The sequence below is a fragment of the Myxocyprinus asiaticus genome, chromosome 35 (assembly GCF_019703515.2).
Source record: "Myxocyprinus asiaticus isolate MX2 ecotype Aquarium Trade chromosome 35, UBuf_Myxa_2, whole genome shotgun sequence".
NCBI classification, from domain to species: Eukaryota; Metazoa; Chordata; class Actinopteri; order Cypriniformes; family Catostomidae; genus Myxocyprinus; species Myxocyprinus asiaticus.
Window position 1 is genome coordinate 9,917,228 of NC_059378.1, and position 20,765 is coordinate 9,937,992.

The window sequence follows — 20,765 nt, forward strand, 5'->3', positions numbered from 1 at the left end:
TACACTGAACCAAAACATTAAAATGACCACCTGCCTAATATGCTGTTGGTCCTCCGAGTGCTGCCAAAACAGCACCGACCCACCGAGGCATGGACTCTACAAGACCCTTGATGTTGTCCTGTGGTATCTGGCACCAAGACATTAGCAGCAGATCCTTCAAGTCCTGTAAGTTGTGAGGTGGACCTGCCGTGGATCGGACTTGTTGGTCCAGCACATCCCACAGATGCTCAATCAGATTGAGATCTGGGGATTTTGGAGCCCAGGGAAACACCTTGAATTCTTCATCATGTTCTACAAACCATTCCCGAACAATGTGTGCAGTTTGGCAGGGCGCATTATCCTGCTGAAAGAGGCTACTGCCATTAGAGAATACCATTGCCATGAAGGGGTGTACCTGGTCTGCAACGATGTTTAGGTAGGTGGCACATGTCAAACTGACTTTGCACATGAATGGCTGGACCCAGGGTTTCTCAGCAGAACATTGCCCAGAGCATCACACTCCCTCCACCGACTTGTCGTCTTCCCACAGTGCCATCACTTCCCCAGGTAAACAGTGAACATGTGCACAGACATCCACGTGATGGAAAAGAAAACGGGACTCATCAGACCAAGTGATCTTCTTCCATTGATCTAAGATCCAGTTCCGACACTCGCATGCCCATTATAGGCGCTTTTGATGGACAACGGTTATCCTGGGCAATCTAACCGGTCTGCGGCTACGCAGTCCCATACGCAGCAGGGTGCGATGCATTATGTGTTGTGACACATTTCTCCCGTAACCATCATTCAAATAATACTTGTATTTTGAGTTTTATTGTTAATATGAGTTCAAAACGTCTTGTATTTAGCAACATACAACATTTTGATGGTGAATGGTTTCAAAACAGTCAAATTCACCCAAATATGTCAATTCTGTCATCATTTGCTCTTACAAAAAGAGATGTTAGGCAGTACTGTATGTTTGGGACTGACCTCATTCCCCATTCACTTTTGTTTTATGGAAAAAAAGATCAGCATCAACATTATCCAAAATTTCTCCATTTGTGTTCCACAGAGGAAAGAAAATCATAAAGGTTTGGAACAGCATGAGTCTGAATAAATTATTTTTTGAGGGGGGTCATTATTTGGGGGTGGGGGGTGAACTTAACTTACGGCCCCAGATGTCTATAATGTAAAATTATTTAATGACACAGATTACTCTCAATACTCACGCAACAATCAGATATTTAAACATACATGACAGAAAAACATGTACATGGCTCCAACATTATGCAAAGGAAATATGTTCTGTCAGCATGCATAGACTCACACATTATCAGACTGTGTGGATGATCTATGTGTGTGTGTGGTACCTTCATTAATGACTCCTCTGTCATCCTCAATGTGGGATGAGTCATTGCATGTGAGAGTGAACATGCGTGTGCTATCTCAGGATTGCAGCTGCTAGGAAAATATCTGAAATGCCATGTTTGCTCTTTCTCACGTCCTCTAAAGAAGAAAGTACAATATAAAATGACTTTGAGCTATTTAAACGGTGGTGTACAATATTGTGCCATCACCATTCACGATTCATCTTGACTACAGTCTCTTTGAAGTAATTTCAAATGCATTATATCTGTGTGTGTGTGTGTGTGTGTGTGTGTGTGTGTATGTACTGGGACATATTCTATGTGAATGGACATCAGGAGGACACTGGCTCCATCTTTGCCATTGAAATAGACTCAGTGGAAATGCTGCTGTTGTTCAGAAAACAACAAATGAACACGTGTCAGCGGATCGCTTTGTGGTTCGCTGTGCGATACTGCTGCTGCAAGTTCATTGGAGGCAGCACTCGAGTCTAATTATTCATTCCCCATATCTCCCACCTTCCTTTCATCCCTTTACCCCCCTCTCCTCACTCATGATCTGGCAAGTGAGCAGGCTGGCGGTAAGGATGTGGTCGTTGTGATGTGGCAATTGTGATGCTGCATGCCGCCACCATCTTGGCGATGCTGAGGTCAGGGGAGAGGCTTGTGATTGCATCATCTCATAGCATTGAGAGAAGAAATGAAAACACACACACACACACACTGATGCACAGGCACATATACACACATCAAATTCATCATTGTATTCTGTCTCATTACCATCTTTTTAATAAATTGGAGAATGACATCACAAATACCTTTGTCAGCTTAACTGCTATTCTGGATTTTTTCTAGATTAACCCTCACTGACCCAAGCATTGATATTAGTGATGTATTGTATTTTTTTCTACTTAAAAGTGTGTTATAAGCCATTGGCTACAAAAATGATGTCTATTATAGCTGCCGAAATTAATGCGTTAATGCATGCAATTAATAAAAAATGTTTAACATGTTAAATTTTCTTTAACGCGATTAACGCATTTACCAATTTCACATTAGATTCTGGTTGGGATAGGGCAGAACTTTTGTGATATGTCCAGGGCCATTACACTGATGCATACACCACAAACACACATACAACAGTGGTTCCGTGTCAATGGTCAAGTGTTGGAGAAAGGACCTCTTAACCATTTTTTTTTTTTTGTACAAAACAAACCCAAATGGGACCTGTGAAAAGCTGCATTCACATGACAATTTGGATGAAGTATCATTTACGTGCACAGTGCCAGAACTAAAAGTTAAACAAGACCAATTTTGCAGCACTTTTCACATGAACCTCAAAACAGCGGCAATCATGTGAATGCTACTTCACGGTTGCTGTAGCAAAGCAGGGGGGAGGAATTGGCTGGTTATCAGGTCCCTGTTAGGTCCCCTGCTGGTAGATGCAGGAACTACACCCTCCGGTGCCTAACAGCTTGTTTCCCTATTGACGTCCATTCAAAAACAATCCATGTATTCTGATAAAATATTTTTGTTTTTACTAGAAAATATTTTATCGCAAACAGTTTATTACATAGCTCTACATCTTTTTCCGGTCACCAATTTTGTTTTTTGGCAGTCTCCTAAAAGAGTTTACTCAGAATGGTGCCAAAAACAAAAAACATCCAGTGAGCAGCAATTCTGCGGACGGAAATGCCTTGTTGATGAGAGAGGTCAATGGAGAATGGCCAGATTGGTTCGAGCTGACAGAAAGGCTATGGTAACTCAGATAACCACTCTGTACAATTATAGTGAGTGAAATAGCATCTCAGAATGCACAACACGTTGAACCATGAGGCGGATGGGCTACAATAGCAGAAGACCACATCAGGCACTTTATTAAGACCAAAGTATTCCTAATAAAGTGCTCAGAGTCAGGTGTGTTCTAAGGCACAATGGGAATCTTTAACTTTGAAAAGCATTTCCAGCAAGCTAGGAGGCTGAAATGTTGATATGTTGATACCACACTTCTCAGATATTCTCTAAAGTTTCATTAAGCTACATTGAAAATCTATAAATTACTTAATGAGTGCTGTTGTGTAAATTAAATTAATGTTTACCGCTAAGGCACACTGATGCATTTTTGCGGTTGGAGATTTAAATAGTATTTTCCTGCCAATTTGTTAAAAAAAAAAATATAGTTTTTTTGTTATTTAGTTAAAAGAAGTATTATTTATTGCTTGAAATGTGTGGTGCAGTTTTGGTCCATTGGGGTTAATGGGGGTCTGTGAGACAGTTCTCCAACTCTCCAGTCCTTTCTGATGTAGATATGCTTTATCAGACCTGTCTGGTGCTATGACAGGGGAGATGAGAAGCTTACGACTGCTGTGCCACGCATCTCATTCCTGTGTATACAGTATGACGGGGGAGTGAGAGACTGTCATGTCTAATGCTGGATCTCAGCTAAAATCAGAATACCTGTCAGTGTGCGGAGCAGTAGCAGTTAGAACATGATGGTTTCATGTATCGGAGCATGCTAAACCTGACATCATGCCATATCATCTGTGATGTTTTATAGTGAGGATGTTTTAAAAAATAATGCAATGAATAATTTGTATTTATCAACTAACTTCATACAAATGAGAAGTTTTACTGCACTAAACAAACAAACAAACAAACAAACAAAAATCTATATTAATATTTGGTTTGACCACCCTGTCCCTTTAAAACATCAACTCTCCTAGGTACACTTGCGCTCAGTTTTCCAAGGTTGCTGGCAGATAGGATGTTCCAAGCATCTTGGAGAACTTGACACAGTTCTATGTATTTACATGTTCTCAGTTCCTTTTGTCTCTTTATGTTATCCCAGACTGATCTCGATATTGAGATCCGGGCTCTGAGTGAACCATCTGTTGCAAAACTCCTTGTTCTACTTCTATTCTATTCTATTTGCAAAATAAATGTTTACACACTAAAGCAGAAAATTTAAAATAATTATCTTAAATATATATATATATATTATATATATACTGTATATACAAATCAAATATACTTTAAATCTGTGTTTTTCTGGTGGGGTGCAAACCAAAAAAATCGGTTGCACATCTGTTTTGACAGGGTCACGGACAGCAGGGGGAAAAAAATAATAATATGCAGCAAAGCAATGCTTTGTGAGGATAGAAAGATAAATTTGTTTGTCAACTTTTAAATAGGAGGAGAAAACCCATATACTGTATTGTGTTGTCAAATGCGTATGTTCAGTCAAAGTCTATATTATTATTATTATGCCTGAAATTCAGTTGTCACATGTAACATTTGTCACTTATACAAATAGAATATTTGAACAAGTGTTTTTTCCATGTGTTAGGCCAATAAATCACACTTGCTCCTGTTGTTTAGGCATTAACAAAATTGTCAATTTTTCCTATTGTCAGATAACAATATGGTCACACACGAAGTCAGCATGTTGTTTCAGAGAGTTCCAGTATTTTTCGAATCCCGCGTTGAAACCAGGAAGTAATCGCTTTCGCATAATCAGTGACAAGTGCGATGTGGAGGTTGCATTTTCTCTCCTAACATTGCATTTTTACTCCACTGATGGTAAGGTTTAGGTCTGGGGTTTAGGTTGGGGGTTTAGGTTGGAGGTACAATTTATAAAATATGCATTCCTCTTCAAAGTATCACAGCCTGCACAGCTGAAAACAACTCACTTCACAACTCGCTTTTGGCGCCCCTCCATGGACGTTTCATCCAGGAAATGGAGCTCATACATGCCCAAACGCTTAACAACACTTACCGCTCACTGGGGGCAGTGTTTCGAGTTTCGGTAAGTGAAGCATTGGGAGTTTACCTAAAGAAAAGTCAAACTACTGTTTCCGATTTTACTGTGAGATCTGTCTGCAGGTAACCTAAACGTGCTTCATGTGGTAACGTCGAAATTAACTGGTTTTATTTAAGTCAAATATATTATTTTATAAGATTAAATCAACCTGAATACATTAGGTTACACCAACAAAAGTAATGTTTAGGGTTAGATCAAGTAGAAATATATCCTTGAAAATAATGACACATGAAAATAATAATACCATGAACTGTGCAGGCTTAACCATGTAAAAAAAAAAAAAAAAAAAACAATTATAGCATGTTATCATTTTTATTTTTTTTTATTTTTTAATGGTTAAGCCCGCACAGTTCATGGCATTATTATTTTCATGTTTGATTTTAAGGACTTTTTTTGGCACTTTTGTAAGACTAACAATTTTGGTACTGTGTCAGGTCGCCATTTGATATTCAGTGTAATATCTGGGTCCTGAACTGAAACCAATTGAAAACCACTGCTTTTGCTATCTATTACATTTTCAAATCCAGGTTTTGATGGTGAAGATTCAGTTATGACTCATGATTTATAAAAACAAAAAAAAATATGATGTTAGATTTCCATCCTGACTATCTAAATGAGTAGACATCATAATCGTAATCATAATTCCACCCCCGCACAATACATAAATCGCATATTTTCTGTAGCTTTCCCAGATGATCTTTGAGTGGGCGCTGTTCTTGGAGACAGCACAGATACGAACCATTTTGGTCCCACAAGCGCAGATGACAAACTGACTCTGGCTGACCTTCACACTCTCACCACAAGGACGATTTTAAATTGAGTGTGTAGCTCACAATACTAAGCGCAGCACTGAAGGACAGTTTTAATAGCACAAGCACAGCAGGTAAATTGTTAGCAAATGGATATGCTGTTTAGACTCGGTAGCTAACAGCATGCCACGTGTCGTCTTGTACAGCAAAAACCAGACACATTACAGTCTTGTGTGGTACATTCCATACCAGCTCTGTGCCTTAATGTTGAATGAATGCTTTCTCTTTATATTCAGGGTTTATGGAGGGATCATGGGTGATAAACGAATGCTGAGCTCTTTCAGCACGGCACATGGATTAGCAGAATCTGCAATCTGGATGCAAACAATGACGTGACAAATTTAAGAAGTCTGTAGGGTTTAAGTTTTAAGTTTATATATTCAAGAGTTCATTTCAAATATTCATTACTCATGGTTATGATTGTAGTTCACCCAAAAATTACAATCCCATTGTCATTTCTCACCCTCATGTCTTTCCACACCTGTATGACTTTTTTTCATCCATTGAACATAAGAAATTTTGAAGAGAGTTGATTATGCTGTTTTTTCCTCACAATGAAAGTTAATGGTGACTGAGGATTACATCTCCTTTTGTGTTTCATGGAAGAAAGAAAATCATGTATGTTTTTAATGCATGAGGGTGAGTAAATGAAGGCAGAATTTTCATTTTGGGTGAACTATCACATGGAGTTTAAATACAGCAAAAAATGAAGATGTAGATTTAAAATACAGGGTGCTGTTGACACACTGGTGGGTGGGAAGGGGGTATAGTTAATCCCCACAGAGGGGCAGGTAAGCTGCTGTCTTGTGTTTGTGTGTGTCCCTGTTACATCCACTCACAGTGGGGTACGAAGTACGGGGACCATCTGGTGAGACTGTTTCTATAATGAAAGCCCACCAATAGAGAACTTTACTCAGAGGGGTAAAGCTTAAAACTAACCTCAGCAGATGACTCTGAATTATTTTACAGACCTGTGTGGATGCAATTTGTTATTAGTAATTAATTTCAAGACAAAAACTAGATTTTTGCCTTTGTCTAAAGAAATTAAAAGTGGTGCTTGCCCTTTAAATCTTATAAATTTAAAGTGAGCCTAACAAGAGGCTATTCACAATTTTGTTAATGTGAGTTAAAGGGATAGTTCACTCAAAATTTAAAATTCTCTCATGATTTACTCACCCTCATGCCATCCCAGATGTGTATAACTTTCTTCCTTCTACTGAACACAAATAAAGATGTTTAGAAGAGTATTTTAGTTCTGTAGTTCCTTACAATGCAAGTGAACATTTTGAAGCTCCAAAAGGACATAGGTGTGGGTTTTAAAGTCCCTTTTTACTATCAATCTCCAATTTCACTTTTACTTTCACATTCATCTTCTTTTGTTTTTGGCGATTTGCATTCTTTGTGCATATCGCCACCCACTGGGCTGGGAGGAGAATTTAGAGTAAAAAAAGGACTTAAATATTGATCTGTTTCTCTCCCACACCTACCTGTATCATATGATTTCCGAAGATATAGATATAACCACTGGAGTATTTTGGATTATTTTATGCTGCCTTTATGTGCTTTTTGGAGCTTCAAAATTTTGGTACCCATTCAATTGCATTGTGAGGACCTACAGAGATGAGATATTCTTCTAAATATTTTCATTTGTGTTCAGCAGAAGAAAGAAAGTCATAGCCATCTGATATGGCATGAGGGTGAGTAAATCATGAGATAATTTTCATTTTTGGGTGAACTGTTCCTTTAATAATGTGATTTTTGTTTGTGTTTTGTGTATAACTGAGACCAGTTACTCTGAAACTTTGAAGACATGTAGAGACATTGAGAATAAATTTCTTTCTAAATTGTGTAGTTAATTGTTAGTGATCTGAAACAATGTATAAAAAAGCAGAACCACCAAACTATCGGTATCAGCAGATGTTGTTCTAAATATTTGGATATTAATATCAGTGCACCCCTAATACTTTCATCTGTTTTATCATCTGCTGGCAAAAATTGCCTAATTGTTTAGAAAAGCAACAGCATCTCTCCTCAAAAGCAGCACAATTTCAGATAGCCTTTATGTCCATAGCACAGATGGGACAATTTACATGTCAAATTTTTTTATACTTCGGGTTAAGGGTTTGTTCAAATCCCTAACTCTAAGTGTGAGCAATAGCAATAACGATGCTTACCTTAGCACTAATAATAATGAAGTTCTAATAACTACATTAATGTCCTATTAAATCACTATTCTGCAGTTGTATCCTACTGCTACCCAAGAACAGGCAGAAATCCTGATTTAACGCACAGATATATGAGCCATTAGAGGGGGAAAATTGCCAGTTTTGTATCTGTAAACATGATTAAAGTCTATCTGACATGAATATACATTACAATGGGACATTTTACTATGCCTTTCCATACCTGGGCCCTGACTTAGTGGTTTTAATGCTGAGCTTGTCTCCGTATGAGATATAGATCTAATTATTTTCGTGTGTGGTTGATGAGTGTGTATCTCTGAGAAAGGTTCAGGAAAGGGTGGACACAGAGAACATCCACCTGGATAAGTGGGTAAGACCTATTGTTTTTGCCTTGATAGGGCCATGGCTGTCATGGGCGTCCCGGGGGAGTGCTGGTCATGACTTCTACTCTGTGAGGCTTGGGGGGTAGCATCTACATCTCAGTCTGATCACTGATAGGACACCCCACGTGTGAGCAGGAGAGAGATTCGGACGAAACCAGTAACCAAATAAGCTGAGCCGAGCAGATCTAGATGGCAAGAGAGCCAGAATGAGATATAGAGGTTGAGCAAGGGACAGCGAGAGAGAAAGAGAGAGAGCGTGAAGCTGGCTGGCAACAGCACACATGCTCAAGGAGAGAAAGGAGGACAGCAATTATTGTATCCAACACTCTACAGCTCCAGCAATAAAGGCTCTCTGCTCTCTGGCATAACAAACCTGCTGTTGTCTCCCTTTTACTCTGTCTCTTTCTCCACCTGGCCTCACATCAACACTTATATGATTGATTTGGGGGAAAATGCTGAAGTTCCGCGCGGACCGGCGAGTCAGGTAGGTAAGGCAGGATGTTGGGAGCGAGGGAAGGGTGAAGTTTATAGCGTCAGAGCTGTCAGAAAGGGAGAGAATTGCAGCAGTGTGAAGGGAAACTATGAGCTGGAGGTCAGGCAGGACTGCAATGCAGTGTTGGAAGGAGACATCTGGGTTTCTCCTGGAAATGGCATGGTAGCTTGTATCTCTGAGGTTAATTTGTGGGTCTTGTTGCCTGCGTTTATGTTGCCACCTCTGTTGTGGATCTGAATGTCATTCCCAGTGTTGGCAGCGACATACAGTATAGTGTGGTGTCTCAGTTTGTTAGAACCCACGTGTTGTGTTGTCAGACTGTTTCCATTTCCATTTATGCATTTGGCAGACGCTTTTCAATTGATTAGCAATCATAATCGATGTTTATGAGCCTCAATATGTTTTTTGCCTCTATATAGGTTTATAGGTTACGCACAAGCGAGCAAGCTCAGTTGCAAGTCTCTAAAGGACCACGTCGGAGCGTGTACACGTGTGCACACGCACCTCAACCTGATTTCAGTGACTAGGTTGTTGTTCTAGATTTGTCTTAACGTTTGTCCTCTGGTGTTATATGGAGCATTGAGTTCAAGTTTGTGTACCTTTGGTGTCAAGAGGTAGATGCCTTCAGCATGAGTGTATTCTTGGCTTGTGTTGCTAGTTCTCAATCAGGTTGAGATGTGTGTGTGTTGTGTGTCTGTATACTGAGACGGAACAGACTCTGAGTTCTGCTTGTGTTATCCTTAAGTGGTTGATGCCAAGAATTTGGCATGTTGCTGGCCTGCACTTCAACAGCCCAAAGATCTTTGAAGAGCTCTGGCTACTATGTGCAGTTCATAATAACTGTCAAATGAACTGTCAAAATGAATTTAAAGTCATCAAACGGGGCTCTACATCCATGTTTTTGGTCTCTTACATTTAAAACACAAGAAATGGACCCATTATTAACCCTAACAAAAATCTATGGTATCTTGTTCTATGTATAAACGCTGTTCATACTTTACCTGCGTTAATAAGTAATATCCTGGGTAATCAAGTTTGCAGATTTCAAACTGTACATTTGTAAAGTGTGAGTTAATGTTCTTATTTGCATATTTCCGATGTCAGTAACATTGACTGGACAAATACAGCATGCAACTTGTACACCAGTGTTCACAACATGATCACACTGGAAATCAACATGTTGCTTCCAAAAGTTCATGTACCCTGAAATCAACCCCATTTTAAATTACTACCAAATTAATAACATGCACCATCCCCTATCAGACATTTTTGCATCAATTCCAATGTGAACACATTTCCCAAGCTGATCTTAGAGAGTAATCAGCGTATTGGTGTGCATGTGAACTGGCTCATTGACATCAATGCATCTAATACGGCCATATTTCATTTGAGATCCTGTTTCAGTCTGTTCAGAATTTAAATTTGTAGGTGAACTCTTGCTTAATGCATAGTGTGAAAAGCATATTAAAGGTCCTTGGATCATGTTAGCTTAGTACTGCTCAAAAAGAGGGGCTGTGTTCCTCATTTTTAATTTGCTTTGGGTAAAAGCGTCTGCTAATGAATAAATGTAAATACGTGTAAATGTAGTCATGTCTGATTTAAATATATGGAAGCTGGCTACATGATTTAGAGGCATTGCAATTAATTAATGCAAAACTTATTAACTTATTAAAAATTTATTAACATTTATCCTTTCCCTTACCATGTGAGCAATCAGAATTACTCTTATAATCTGTATAATCTTATAAAAACAGATTTATACTTTGAGAAAAATAGTAAGTGTAAAATTATAAAGACAATATGTTGCTTGCAAAATAAAATAATTGCCATTTACATTTTCATTGTAATAAAGTCAAAATATTATTAAAATATCTGTAAAATACTATGCAGTAGAGGTCGACCGACAGTGGATTTTACTGATACCGATAACTAAGTTGGGCAGTACCTGCCGATAACCGATTAATCAACCGATTTTTTAAAACTGATACTGAATGAAAAAATAACACTCAAAGTAAAATTGTGCTGAATTTTATTACAAAAATAAACAGTACTGACTGAACCATGAAAATGTTTTGTACTTTTTAAATGAAATATATATATATATATATATATATATATATATATATGAACTAATATTCAAATTTTAAAGTCGTTAAATTGACGTTGTTTCCGTAGTCCACAAGAGGGCGCAATAAATACATTAACCATTCAGCACCATTATATTATTGCATAGAACATTCCTATCCTGGCTGTTAAAAAAGAGCATTTCATTTTCAACTAATGTGCATAAAATAAATAAATAAAAAGTCTATATTCTCAAATGTTAAGTCAAAAGTAAAATGAGGGAGGGAAATGCTTCAATAGACAGTTCACATGGTGTTACACTTGCACTGATTCCTACTACTCCAGACACTTTTTCAGTACAGTTGTATGTAGAGTAGCAATATTCACAGATAGCAGTGGTATTTGGCTGAACTCTGTGGTGAGGCGGCTCAGACTATGAGCCCAGGCCAGGGGCTGTTCAAAAAGACGGAACACAACAGACTGGAACCTAACGTGTGGATCTCGAGACACACATTTCCAAGTTGAACATCTTTCCTGACAAAGCATTTAAACAACTCATTGCTTAATCTGAGAAATGCTTATAATAGAGCAAGACACAATGGCCAAAGACCACCACCAACTGTAAGGGGCTGTTCACACTGAACGCTTTTGTAACCATCCATTTGTTTTTCTATGTAAACGTGCGCTAGACCAACGTCTTTGTTTCCCTTTGTTTTTGTTTATTCAGCGTCTCGTGCTGGAGCGCTGTTATTTAGATGATGTGTCTAAAAATAACTTTAAAAGCATATTGAGACACCTGCTTTCTGTTAAACTGTATTTGTTGCGCTGTGTCTAGCCTTTTTTAGTGCAAGAATGTGATCGAACTTACAGTGCATCCAGAAAGTATTCACAGCGCTTCACTTTTTCCACATTTTGTTGTTACAGCCTTATTCCAAAATGGATTAAATTCATTATTTTCCTCAAAATTCTACAAACAATACCCCATAATGACAACATGAAAGAAGTTTGTTTGAAATCTTTGCAAATGTATTAAAAATAAAAAACGAAAAAAAAAAAAAAAAATCACATGTACATAAGTATTTGAAATAAGACTGTAACATAACAAAATGTGGAAAAAGTGAAGCGCTGTGAATACTTTCCGGATGCATTGTAAGTCATCCTATTACAGTGAGGATAAAATGTTTTAATTGAAATCAGATGCGTTTCTGATTTGTTTATACGTTTCTCTCAGCTGCATGAAGATATTAATTTGCTTTCTCACGTCACTAGCTTTAAATATGCAACTTAGCTGGCTATCGAATGCATAAACGTGACCAGCTGGATATAAACTAATGCAAATAGGTGGTAATAGATGGTAACAATCGTGACATTTAAACATTTGGATAGGACTTGCGGGTATTTTTGTCACATTGTTCTAACCGCTTGAGGTTAGCTTTAATGTTAGCATGCTCACAGCCTTGTCAGAAAATGTACTGCTGTTCTCTACTAATGCAGCATCTAGTCAACAAATTAATTACTTTATGATGATATGACAATGTGTATTGTAGTGTACTGTATACATACCTTTTCGTTGTTGGTGTTTTAAATCCGTATCTGAAGTGTTCCACTCCATGCAGGGTGTATTCTCACATGTCAAAACAAACACCACAAGGCATCAGTGAAGTGAAGTTTTTATTTTGCCTCTAGAGGCCGCTCACATACTGTATAATGACAGCGGACCCTTCACAGCCGCTCCAGCACCAGACACAAGGGGGAAAAACTATCGGTGTGGATTTCTGCCAATAACTCCAGAAATCTGTTATCGGTGCCGATTAATCGGCAAAGCTGATATATCTTTCGACCTCTACTATGCATTAAATTGTAATTACTCGCTCGCTTGAGTGTAACCTACAACGCTATATAGAGTCAAAAGATGTGTGGCGGCTCATAAACATTGATTATGATAGCTAATCAATTGAAAAGCGTCTGCTAAATGCATAAATGGAAATGGAAACTGCCCAACAACACAACACATGGGGTCTACACACTCTTAGAGTAATGTTAAGTGTATAAACCTGAAAAAGAACATTTTCAATTCCAAAGAAACATATTTGTAATTGTCTTTAGAAAGTGGAATGAAACAGTAATAATGTCTGTTTTCCATTTTTTTTCATTGAAATTTTCCACGGATACCCTAGCACCCTCTTGTGGGCCCACCAGGGAATCCCAGACCCATGTTTGAAAACCCCTGGTCTAAACAGTACTTCATTCTGTCTGTAGCATCACTGAAATGACTTCTCATGGCCTGGATCTCGTCTAAATGATAGTTTTGTTTTGATGTCTCTGAGAGATATAGGTTAACGAAACCCCTACAGAAAACAGGGAAAATGTATTTGCTTACTCCCTCTTCAACAGTTGTGAAACTATTAGCCAGCACAGCAGTGAAAACACTTGTAGGATTTACACCCAAGAGAAGAGATACAAGTGTACATCCACAGGGAGTACACACGAGCTGAGGGCAAAACAAATAAAATTTGTGGCAGGATGTTGAACTAAAGCTGCAGTCATACACAAAACTGTTTTCTTACAAGAACAAAAGACATGTCAATTCTGAATATAGACTAATTAGAATATGTTTGTATTAACTCAAACATGCTATTCATCTAGAACTAAACGCAAACACTTACATGCTTAACACGCTCTTCCACATGTGCTGACAGCCATTAATTTCCACAATAGTTGTCTAACATGGACTTACAAAGAAAGTGGCTGTGTATTGATTGGACCTGATGTTGTAATGTTGAATTATTAATAAAGCAGGGCTGTGCCTGCTGTGGTACTGGTTTGAAGCCACTCGAACGAGTTGCGGAACATCTTTAACAAATGGAAAACTAAGTCCAGTTACTTTTGACTACGATTCTACCAGAAATACTTTGTAAAGGGTTAAACCAATGTGTTTGTTAATCGGCCTGAAATTTAAAGTTCAGTATTTCTTTGTCTTTTCAGTCAAAATGACCCTAACGGAACAGCTGGATTTCAGCAAGTGATCCAGACCCACCTGGAAGAGAACAGACAGATCCAGAAAGCCTTGCTGTGAGTTTTCTTCTTTTGTTTATTCATTTGTAAATATGCTGCTATTTTTATGCTGTCTTTGTTGAATCTGCAAGATGCTGGGGTTATAGCATCATAAAATATATTGTTAGAAGCAGCCCATACATTTTGGACACACTTAATTATTTTTGACACTTAGATAACACACTCCCAAGTGTCTTCTTGCAAAACAGTTATGGTTCATGAATTGCTACCATTAAAGTCTGGGTATGGCATTTTCGGGTTTGTGCTAAAAAAAAGGGGACGACTATTAACAGGTGTACTGTTTCCATTTAGTTGAAAGGGGTGATTTCTACTAGTTTATTTAACAGCATTTGAGAAAAGAATAATCCAAAAGTATGTTGAAACCTTTAAGCTTGGACATTTTGAAAATTGTCAAAATATTACAGTCTCGTTTGAAAGCTTAGAAGCTCTACTTTCCAATGTATGCAGGCATTGTGATCAAAACTGAACATGTGCTTTGAAAATTTATAATAATAAAAATTGCACTGTACATATTTTTGCAATCAGTAAAAATATTAAACTCATCAAATAGCCATATGTCCTATGTTGTTGGAAAGCTCTCAAAAAGTAGAATACAACCAGCCCATTTGTTTTACTCACAGACAAAAATTTTGCGAGTAATAGCTAAGTATTTGTCTTTGACAATTATGTTGGTGTTGCTTATATGCTGTGTTTTCACTTATAACTTCACAAAAAATAAGCAGAACATAAAATACCATTGCTTAGAAGAGGTGATTATCTTTCAAACGAGCCCACACACAATGTAATCGGATGCATAGATCATTAGATAATCCACACAAAGCACAATGTTACATATAGCCACCAGGAGATGGCGCTAAGTAAATGACACAAACTCGATGCAGACTCATTGAGTCAAAAGGCACTCATTCTGTGAAATATCATTACTAAAATCATGTCTGCATGCTATGCAAACCTTTAGTCATTGTTGTGTTTGCATGTGTAATTAGTTCTTATGTGCAACTATTATGTTTTATTTGTTTGTAGAGACTTTTGGATACATGGAGACATTGTTAGACACTATGATAAATTATTTTTGTAATGCTGTAACTTTTGATTGCTTTGTCGTATCAACACAAAAATTGTTGTTACATTTGACATGATTGGGAATAAAACAAAAGCTGTTTTCAGAGCGAGTATTTTTGTCGAGTTATAAGCCTTTAATTTTGGGTATGCCACTGAAACAGGACATTTTTAAAAACACCTGCAGAGCTTAAAGGGTTACGGAATAGTTCACACAACAACAACAAAAAAAAAAAAAAAAAAAAAAAGAAGAAGAAGAAGAAGGAAAAAAAAAGAAAGAAAATTTGGTCAAATTTATGTCATTTACTCATTCTGATGTAATTCCAAACCCGTATGACTTTCTAGTTTTTTGGAACACAAAAGCAGATGCCTTTTTCCCATACAATGAAAGCATACAGTGACCAGGAGCTGTAAAAAAAAAAAAGAAAAAAAAAAAAGGAAACATAAAATTACCAAAAAGAGTTAATTCAACTTTATTCCACACTATATTCCAAGTTTTCCGGAGCAGTACAATCACTTTGTGTAAGGACTGAATTTAAGTGTTTAATCTCTAAAAATCTCCTCCAGTGTAAAATCTCATTTGTGTTTGTGTATATTCAAATTTAACATGTCAAGGCGTATTACGGCAGATATGACATCAGTGACGGCAACTGCCATTAGTTCCCGCATGTCTCTTAACCAATCACGACATGCCAAGTTTGAAAATGCAGAAGCGCAAATTACATTTGAAAGCTACGGGGGCAATTGTCAGTGAAAATTCAATTAGTTCCTCTTTCAAAGCTATCATATGGCTCTTTTATGGAAGTATTTTAATGACAAATGTCTTTTTAAAAGTATTCTAAATTGCACTAATTGAAAATTAAACGCATTTCATTAACAGTGCTTGCAATATGCATTTAGATTTCAATTAGTGCAATTCAGTGTGCTTTTTGGTTTCAAAACATTTGTCATTAATATACTTCCATACTTCAGAAAACTTAAAATATATTGCACAAGTCATATGGGCTACTTTTATGGTGTTTTTTAGTCCTTTTGAGAGCATTTTATTAATTAAACTTGGACTGAATCAGATATCCTATAAGTGGAGGATAAACGTTTCAGGGTTTCCTTGATTTCCCCTATAAATTTTGTAAAATGGTTCTCCTGTACAAAGACAATGCACTTACCTCTCCCAAGAATCCTGCTCTCCATAGGATCAATACAATATTGAGTCGAGAGCCAATAGCACATTAATAAGGGCTGATGCCATTAAAGCAGAAATCCTTGAAGAGTTGTATTAATTTCCTGCAACAACACAGGAAGCCAGTGGAACATAGATCTCTGTTTGCATCCCTGGTTAAATTAAGGCTGCATAATTAGTGCAAATATGTTCTTTGCGTGAGTATAATGTTCTAAAGTGATAATTGTTATTTTTGTGTGTGTGCTCGCATAGAGCGCTAATGATGGAGCGTTTGTAGTGTCCTCATCCGATCTGTGTGTGCATTCTTTGTTCCAAATGTGTTTGTGTTATGGTTTTTTGCTCTGGAGAGACTGATAATGACTTATGTATGCCTATAAACTATGACTGCGGAGGGTTACGTTCACTACAGTGTGCTTTCAAAGCTGGAGCTTTAATCCTCTGGGAATTAGTTGTAAATTCATCTGTCTTGCTGGTCAGTGGATCGAAAGTTGTTGGAGAGGACCTGGGCTGCCCAGTAAGGAGATCAATACAATTGACCCAGGACTGTAGGCCTGCATCAACCAACAACTCTCTCTCTCTCATTTTCTCTCTCATTCGCCACTCCAATCACATTCTTTGTGAACCATCGCCTGTTTTTAAACTGCAACCTCAGGGGTGCGGCCTTGCGCCTGTTCGAGTTGGGAATAAAAATAGCTACTTCCTGTGTGCCTGTGTGCTTCTTTCCCATAATCCCTTAGGTTTTCCCTTAGTGCAGTTGCTCGGTGTATTGGTTTGAAAATGATTTTTCTGCATTGGTGCAGAGTGAAAAGAAGTTTGTGATACAGTGTCGGAAGCAGGGATGGCTCACTGGCTATGTGTGTGTGTTCACAGGAGTGCCGATTTGGAAATGAACGGCAAAGCGGGTAGCAGGGGGCGCTTGAGCAAAGCCAACGAAGCAAACAGCAATGCCAACAATCTCAGCATGGTTTCTGAGATGCCTCCGGATGGCCAGAACCATGCACGGGTCAGTATAGTTGCTGTATGGGATGAACTATTATCCAGCCCTGCAAGAGAGACAAGGAGGCATTGGACACTTTTGTTATGAAAATGGAATATACTCTGTTTAAAAAAAGTAAAATAGTTTTGTAAGGTACATACGTATTTATTTAAAGGTGATGTGTGTAATAAAAATAAAAATACTTTGTCTTATCTAGATATGTAAGCCTCATTGTGGCTCTGTAGCACTATCAAAACATTGCTCTGTTTGTTTGATCACCTCACCCGGCCCGACAAAGAAACATGGGCTCAACCAATGGCGTTTAGTGATGCTAGTGCTGCAAAAATTACACACTTCACCTTTAAGTTTGCTACTTAAACATTCCACAGTCTTGTTGACTAGCTATAATGGATGTCTTTGCACTGTTATTCATTCCCACTGTCATTCATTAACCAGAATATGTGTGTTTACCGTTGGTGTAATCATGTAAACACTCCTTCGTGACTCTCCCCAACAGGGTATGCACACGCCTAAGAGAGCCGCCACGTTTGGGAAGCGCTCCAACTCCATGCGGCGCAACCCCAATGCTGAGGTGAGCCGGCAGGGCTGGCTCCACAAACAGGTACTGTTACTCATCAATACCATCATCCACACACACACACACACACACACACACACAAACAAACACACTCGCACAGTCCAAAGCCATAACTCTAGAATCTATTAATGTCTGGACACTTAAAGGGATAGTTCACCCAAAAATAAAAATGATGTCATTGTTTACTCACCCTAATGTTGTTTCAAAACCATATGATTTTCTTTGTTTTGTTTTTTGTTTTTGTCTTTTTTTAATTCAAAGAGGAAATACATTTTTATGGGTTTGGGACAACATTAGGGTGAGTAAATTATAATAGAATTGTCATTTTTGGGCACACTATCCCTTTAAAAGTAGGTGCAATGACTTTATTTTTCTCTTGTCTTGTTTTCTATGGTGTAGGCAAGCAGTGGTGTGAAACAGTGGAACAAGCGCTGGTTTGTGTTGACAGATAAATGCCTCTTCTACTACAAAGGTGGGTTCATATAGAGGTTGTGTATGTAAATGCTGATTTATGCCTAAGTACAGGCTTTTATAGATTTGGTTAAACTGAACACTCCAAAAAGTTACCCACAGCTCAAGTTGTATGATTTGACTGTAGTATTTCAAAAGCAGTCTGTCCTATAAAACATGCATTTGAATTTAACCCTTGGCATTGTTTTACCAAAAATACTATGGAATGCATGCAGATGGTGTGCTGCCAATAGTGAACAAAGCTATGATGACAGTTTACCATGAGAACATTTGTAAATAGACCTGTTTTCCTTCTCATGGCCTTAGGAAATGATATTATCTGTGTTTCTTCACTAAGAAAAGTAACATGGCATTAGGACATGTATAGTAAATCCATGGCATTCTTTAAAGTAACTTGGAGTGCAATGTAAATAGCATGGCTTATGAGTATGGTAATCCATTTAATACCATGGTATATATTTAAGTATTACCGTCTGATATTATCACTGTACCATGGGACTGCCACATTTCTGTAAGGGTTAAATTGCCCAACAGTAGTTTGTTTATGTTCTGAGCTCAAAAGACATGTTTGGACATGTTTTTGTTTCGTCCTGTCTGTCATTTCTCATGACAGGATGTTATGGTAGCACTTGGAGTTTCACATAAACATGAAGAATCCAACATGTGGCCTGCCTTCTAACTGAGACATGCATAAGATGGCAGTAATTACATTTAATTTGCTTTAGGCTAATTACATGTTATTGCATGACATTTAAATTTGCATATACTGTAAATTCTGCTAGTTTCCCATATTGCAAATAAAGTAATGACGCTTAGCTGAATTCCTAAAGAGGGAATAATTTGAGACCTAGGAGTATTTTAAATGTTGGCATTAAAACATCGCAAGTGTATGTTGGTGAGTTTGAGAATATTAATGCTGAATGTTGAAAGCATTTTTTTATTTTTTATAATTATTCCTAGTTTAATGTGCAAAGACAACTACAGTCTAAGTGAGCAATTTTGTAAGTTTATTTCCCCAAAAAATGTTAACACTGTGGCTCAGTGTTACTATCAAAACATTGCTCTGTTTGTTTGAGCATCTTGACCAGTCCAACACATCAACATTGGCTCAACAAATTATGTGAGCTTGGGGCCGGACTATCTGTTTGTCTGACCAATGTTAGATGGGGGGAGTGTTATTATTTGTGTGTGTATGTATGTATGTATGTATGTGTATGTGTATGTATGTATGTGTGTATATATATGCATATATGTGTATGTTTGTATATATGTATATATATATATATATATATATATATATATATATATATATATATGTGTCTTATTGTGTATTCTATATATACTTTATTTTCTATTAAATTTATATATATATATATATATATATATATATATATATATATATATATATATATATATATATATATATATATATTTATTATTATTATTTATTAAATGTTTTCTTATTTTCTATTATTATCTATGTCTTGTTGCTGTTTTATATTGTTGTGCACTGGAAGCTCCTGTCACTTGGCAATAAAGCTGATTCTGATTCAGATTTTTGCAATTCAATTTGGTGTCCCTAGTGATGCAGAAATTATGCTGCGTTCCATTCAGCTCAAATGTAGGATATTCCTACTTGATATCTCTGATCTCCGAACATAAGGGCATTCCATTGCCAGATGCTCTGAAGATAACGTCTAAGGAAACAAAATTGCAATGCTCTCGTTAACTTAGCAGGTGTTTGACTGTAACCAGAGACGTCTCCTAGCAACCCAACTGATAAACAATGCTGCAACGCTAGCATTTGTGCTACAGGTGTACGATTATGAAAAGAGAGAATAATATACAATGTTTTATACACCTGTTTCTGCAGGCGTTTGTTAAACAAGCTTTAATATCAAATAATGAGGAACATTTATTGACAATACTTTATAAAAGTGAATGTTTATCACTTACTTTGTATATCACCCTGAGTGCCAACATGTTTGTGTGACGTCAAACTCCTTCATCTCGGCAAGTTGAAAATTTCCGCACAAGTTTCCCAGATGGAATTCCGACTTCAAGTGCCATTCCATTGCACTTTTCCTTGTAGGAAGTTGGAAAATCCGACTTTCCGAGTTGAATGGAATGCAGCATTAACCTACACACTTTACCTTTAAGTATGTAGTGAATTAGTAAGTGAATTGTCACACCCTCATCACACCCTCTTTAAAAACGGCATCTGTGATGTGTGTGATGGGGATAAATGACTGCTTGCTGTCTTCTGTAGACCAGGCTTGAAGGTCAGTCACAGCTCACGCATGGAAAA

The 20,765-nt window shown here is 37.5% G+C and overlaps 1 protein-coding gene across 5 annotated transcripts in view; it reads left to right on the top strand.

Moving 5' to 3' along the window:
• The window catches only part of plekha6 (pleckstrin homology domain containing, family A member 6), a 133,459-nt gene that overhangs the window by 59,566 nt on the left and 53,128 nt on the right, over positions 1-20,765 (top strand). For 4 of the 5 annotated variants that reach the window (XM_051672089.1, XM_051672090.1, XM_051672085.1 and 1 more), the window contains 4 exons: positions 14,084-14,170; positions 17,283-17,415; positions 17,906-18,010; positions 18,386-18,458. In XM_051672089.1, the coding sequence (XP_051528049.1) occupies positions 17,299-17,415; positions 17,906-18,010; positions 18,386-18,458 (295 nt within the window). In that variant the 5' untranslated portion in view covers positions 14,084-14,170; positions 17,283-17,298. Of the gene's footprint in view, positions 1-8,814; positions 9,026-14,083; positions 14,171-17,282; positions 17,416-17,905; positions 18,011-18,385; positions 18,459-20,765 lie in introns of those variants that run through there. The other variant, XM_051672087.1, reaches the window with a different exon arrangement.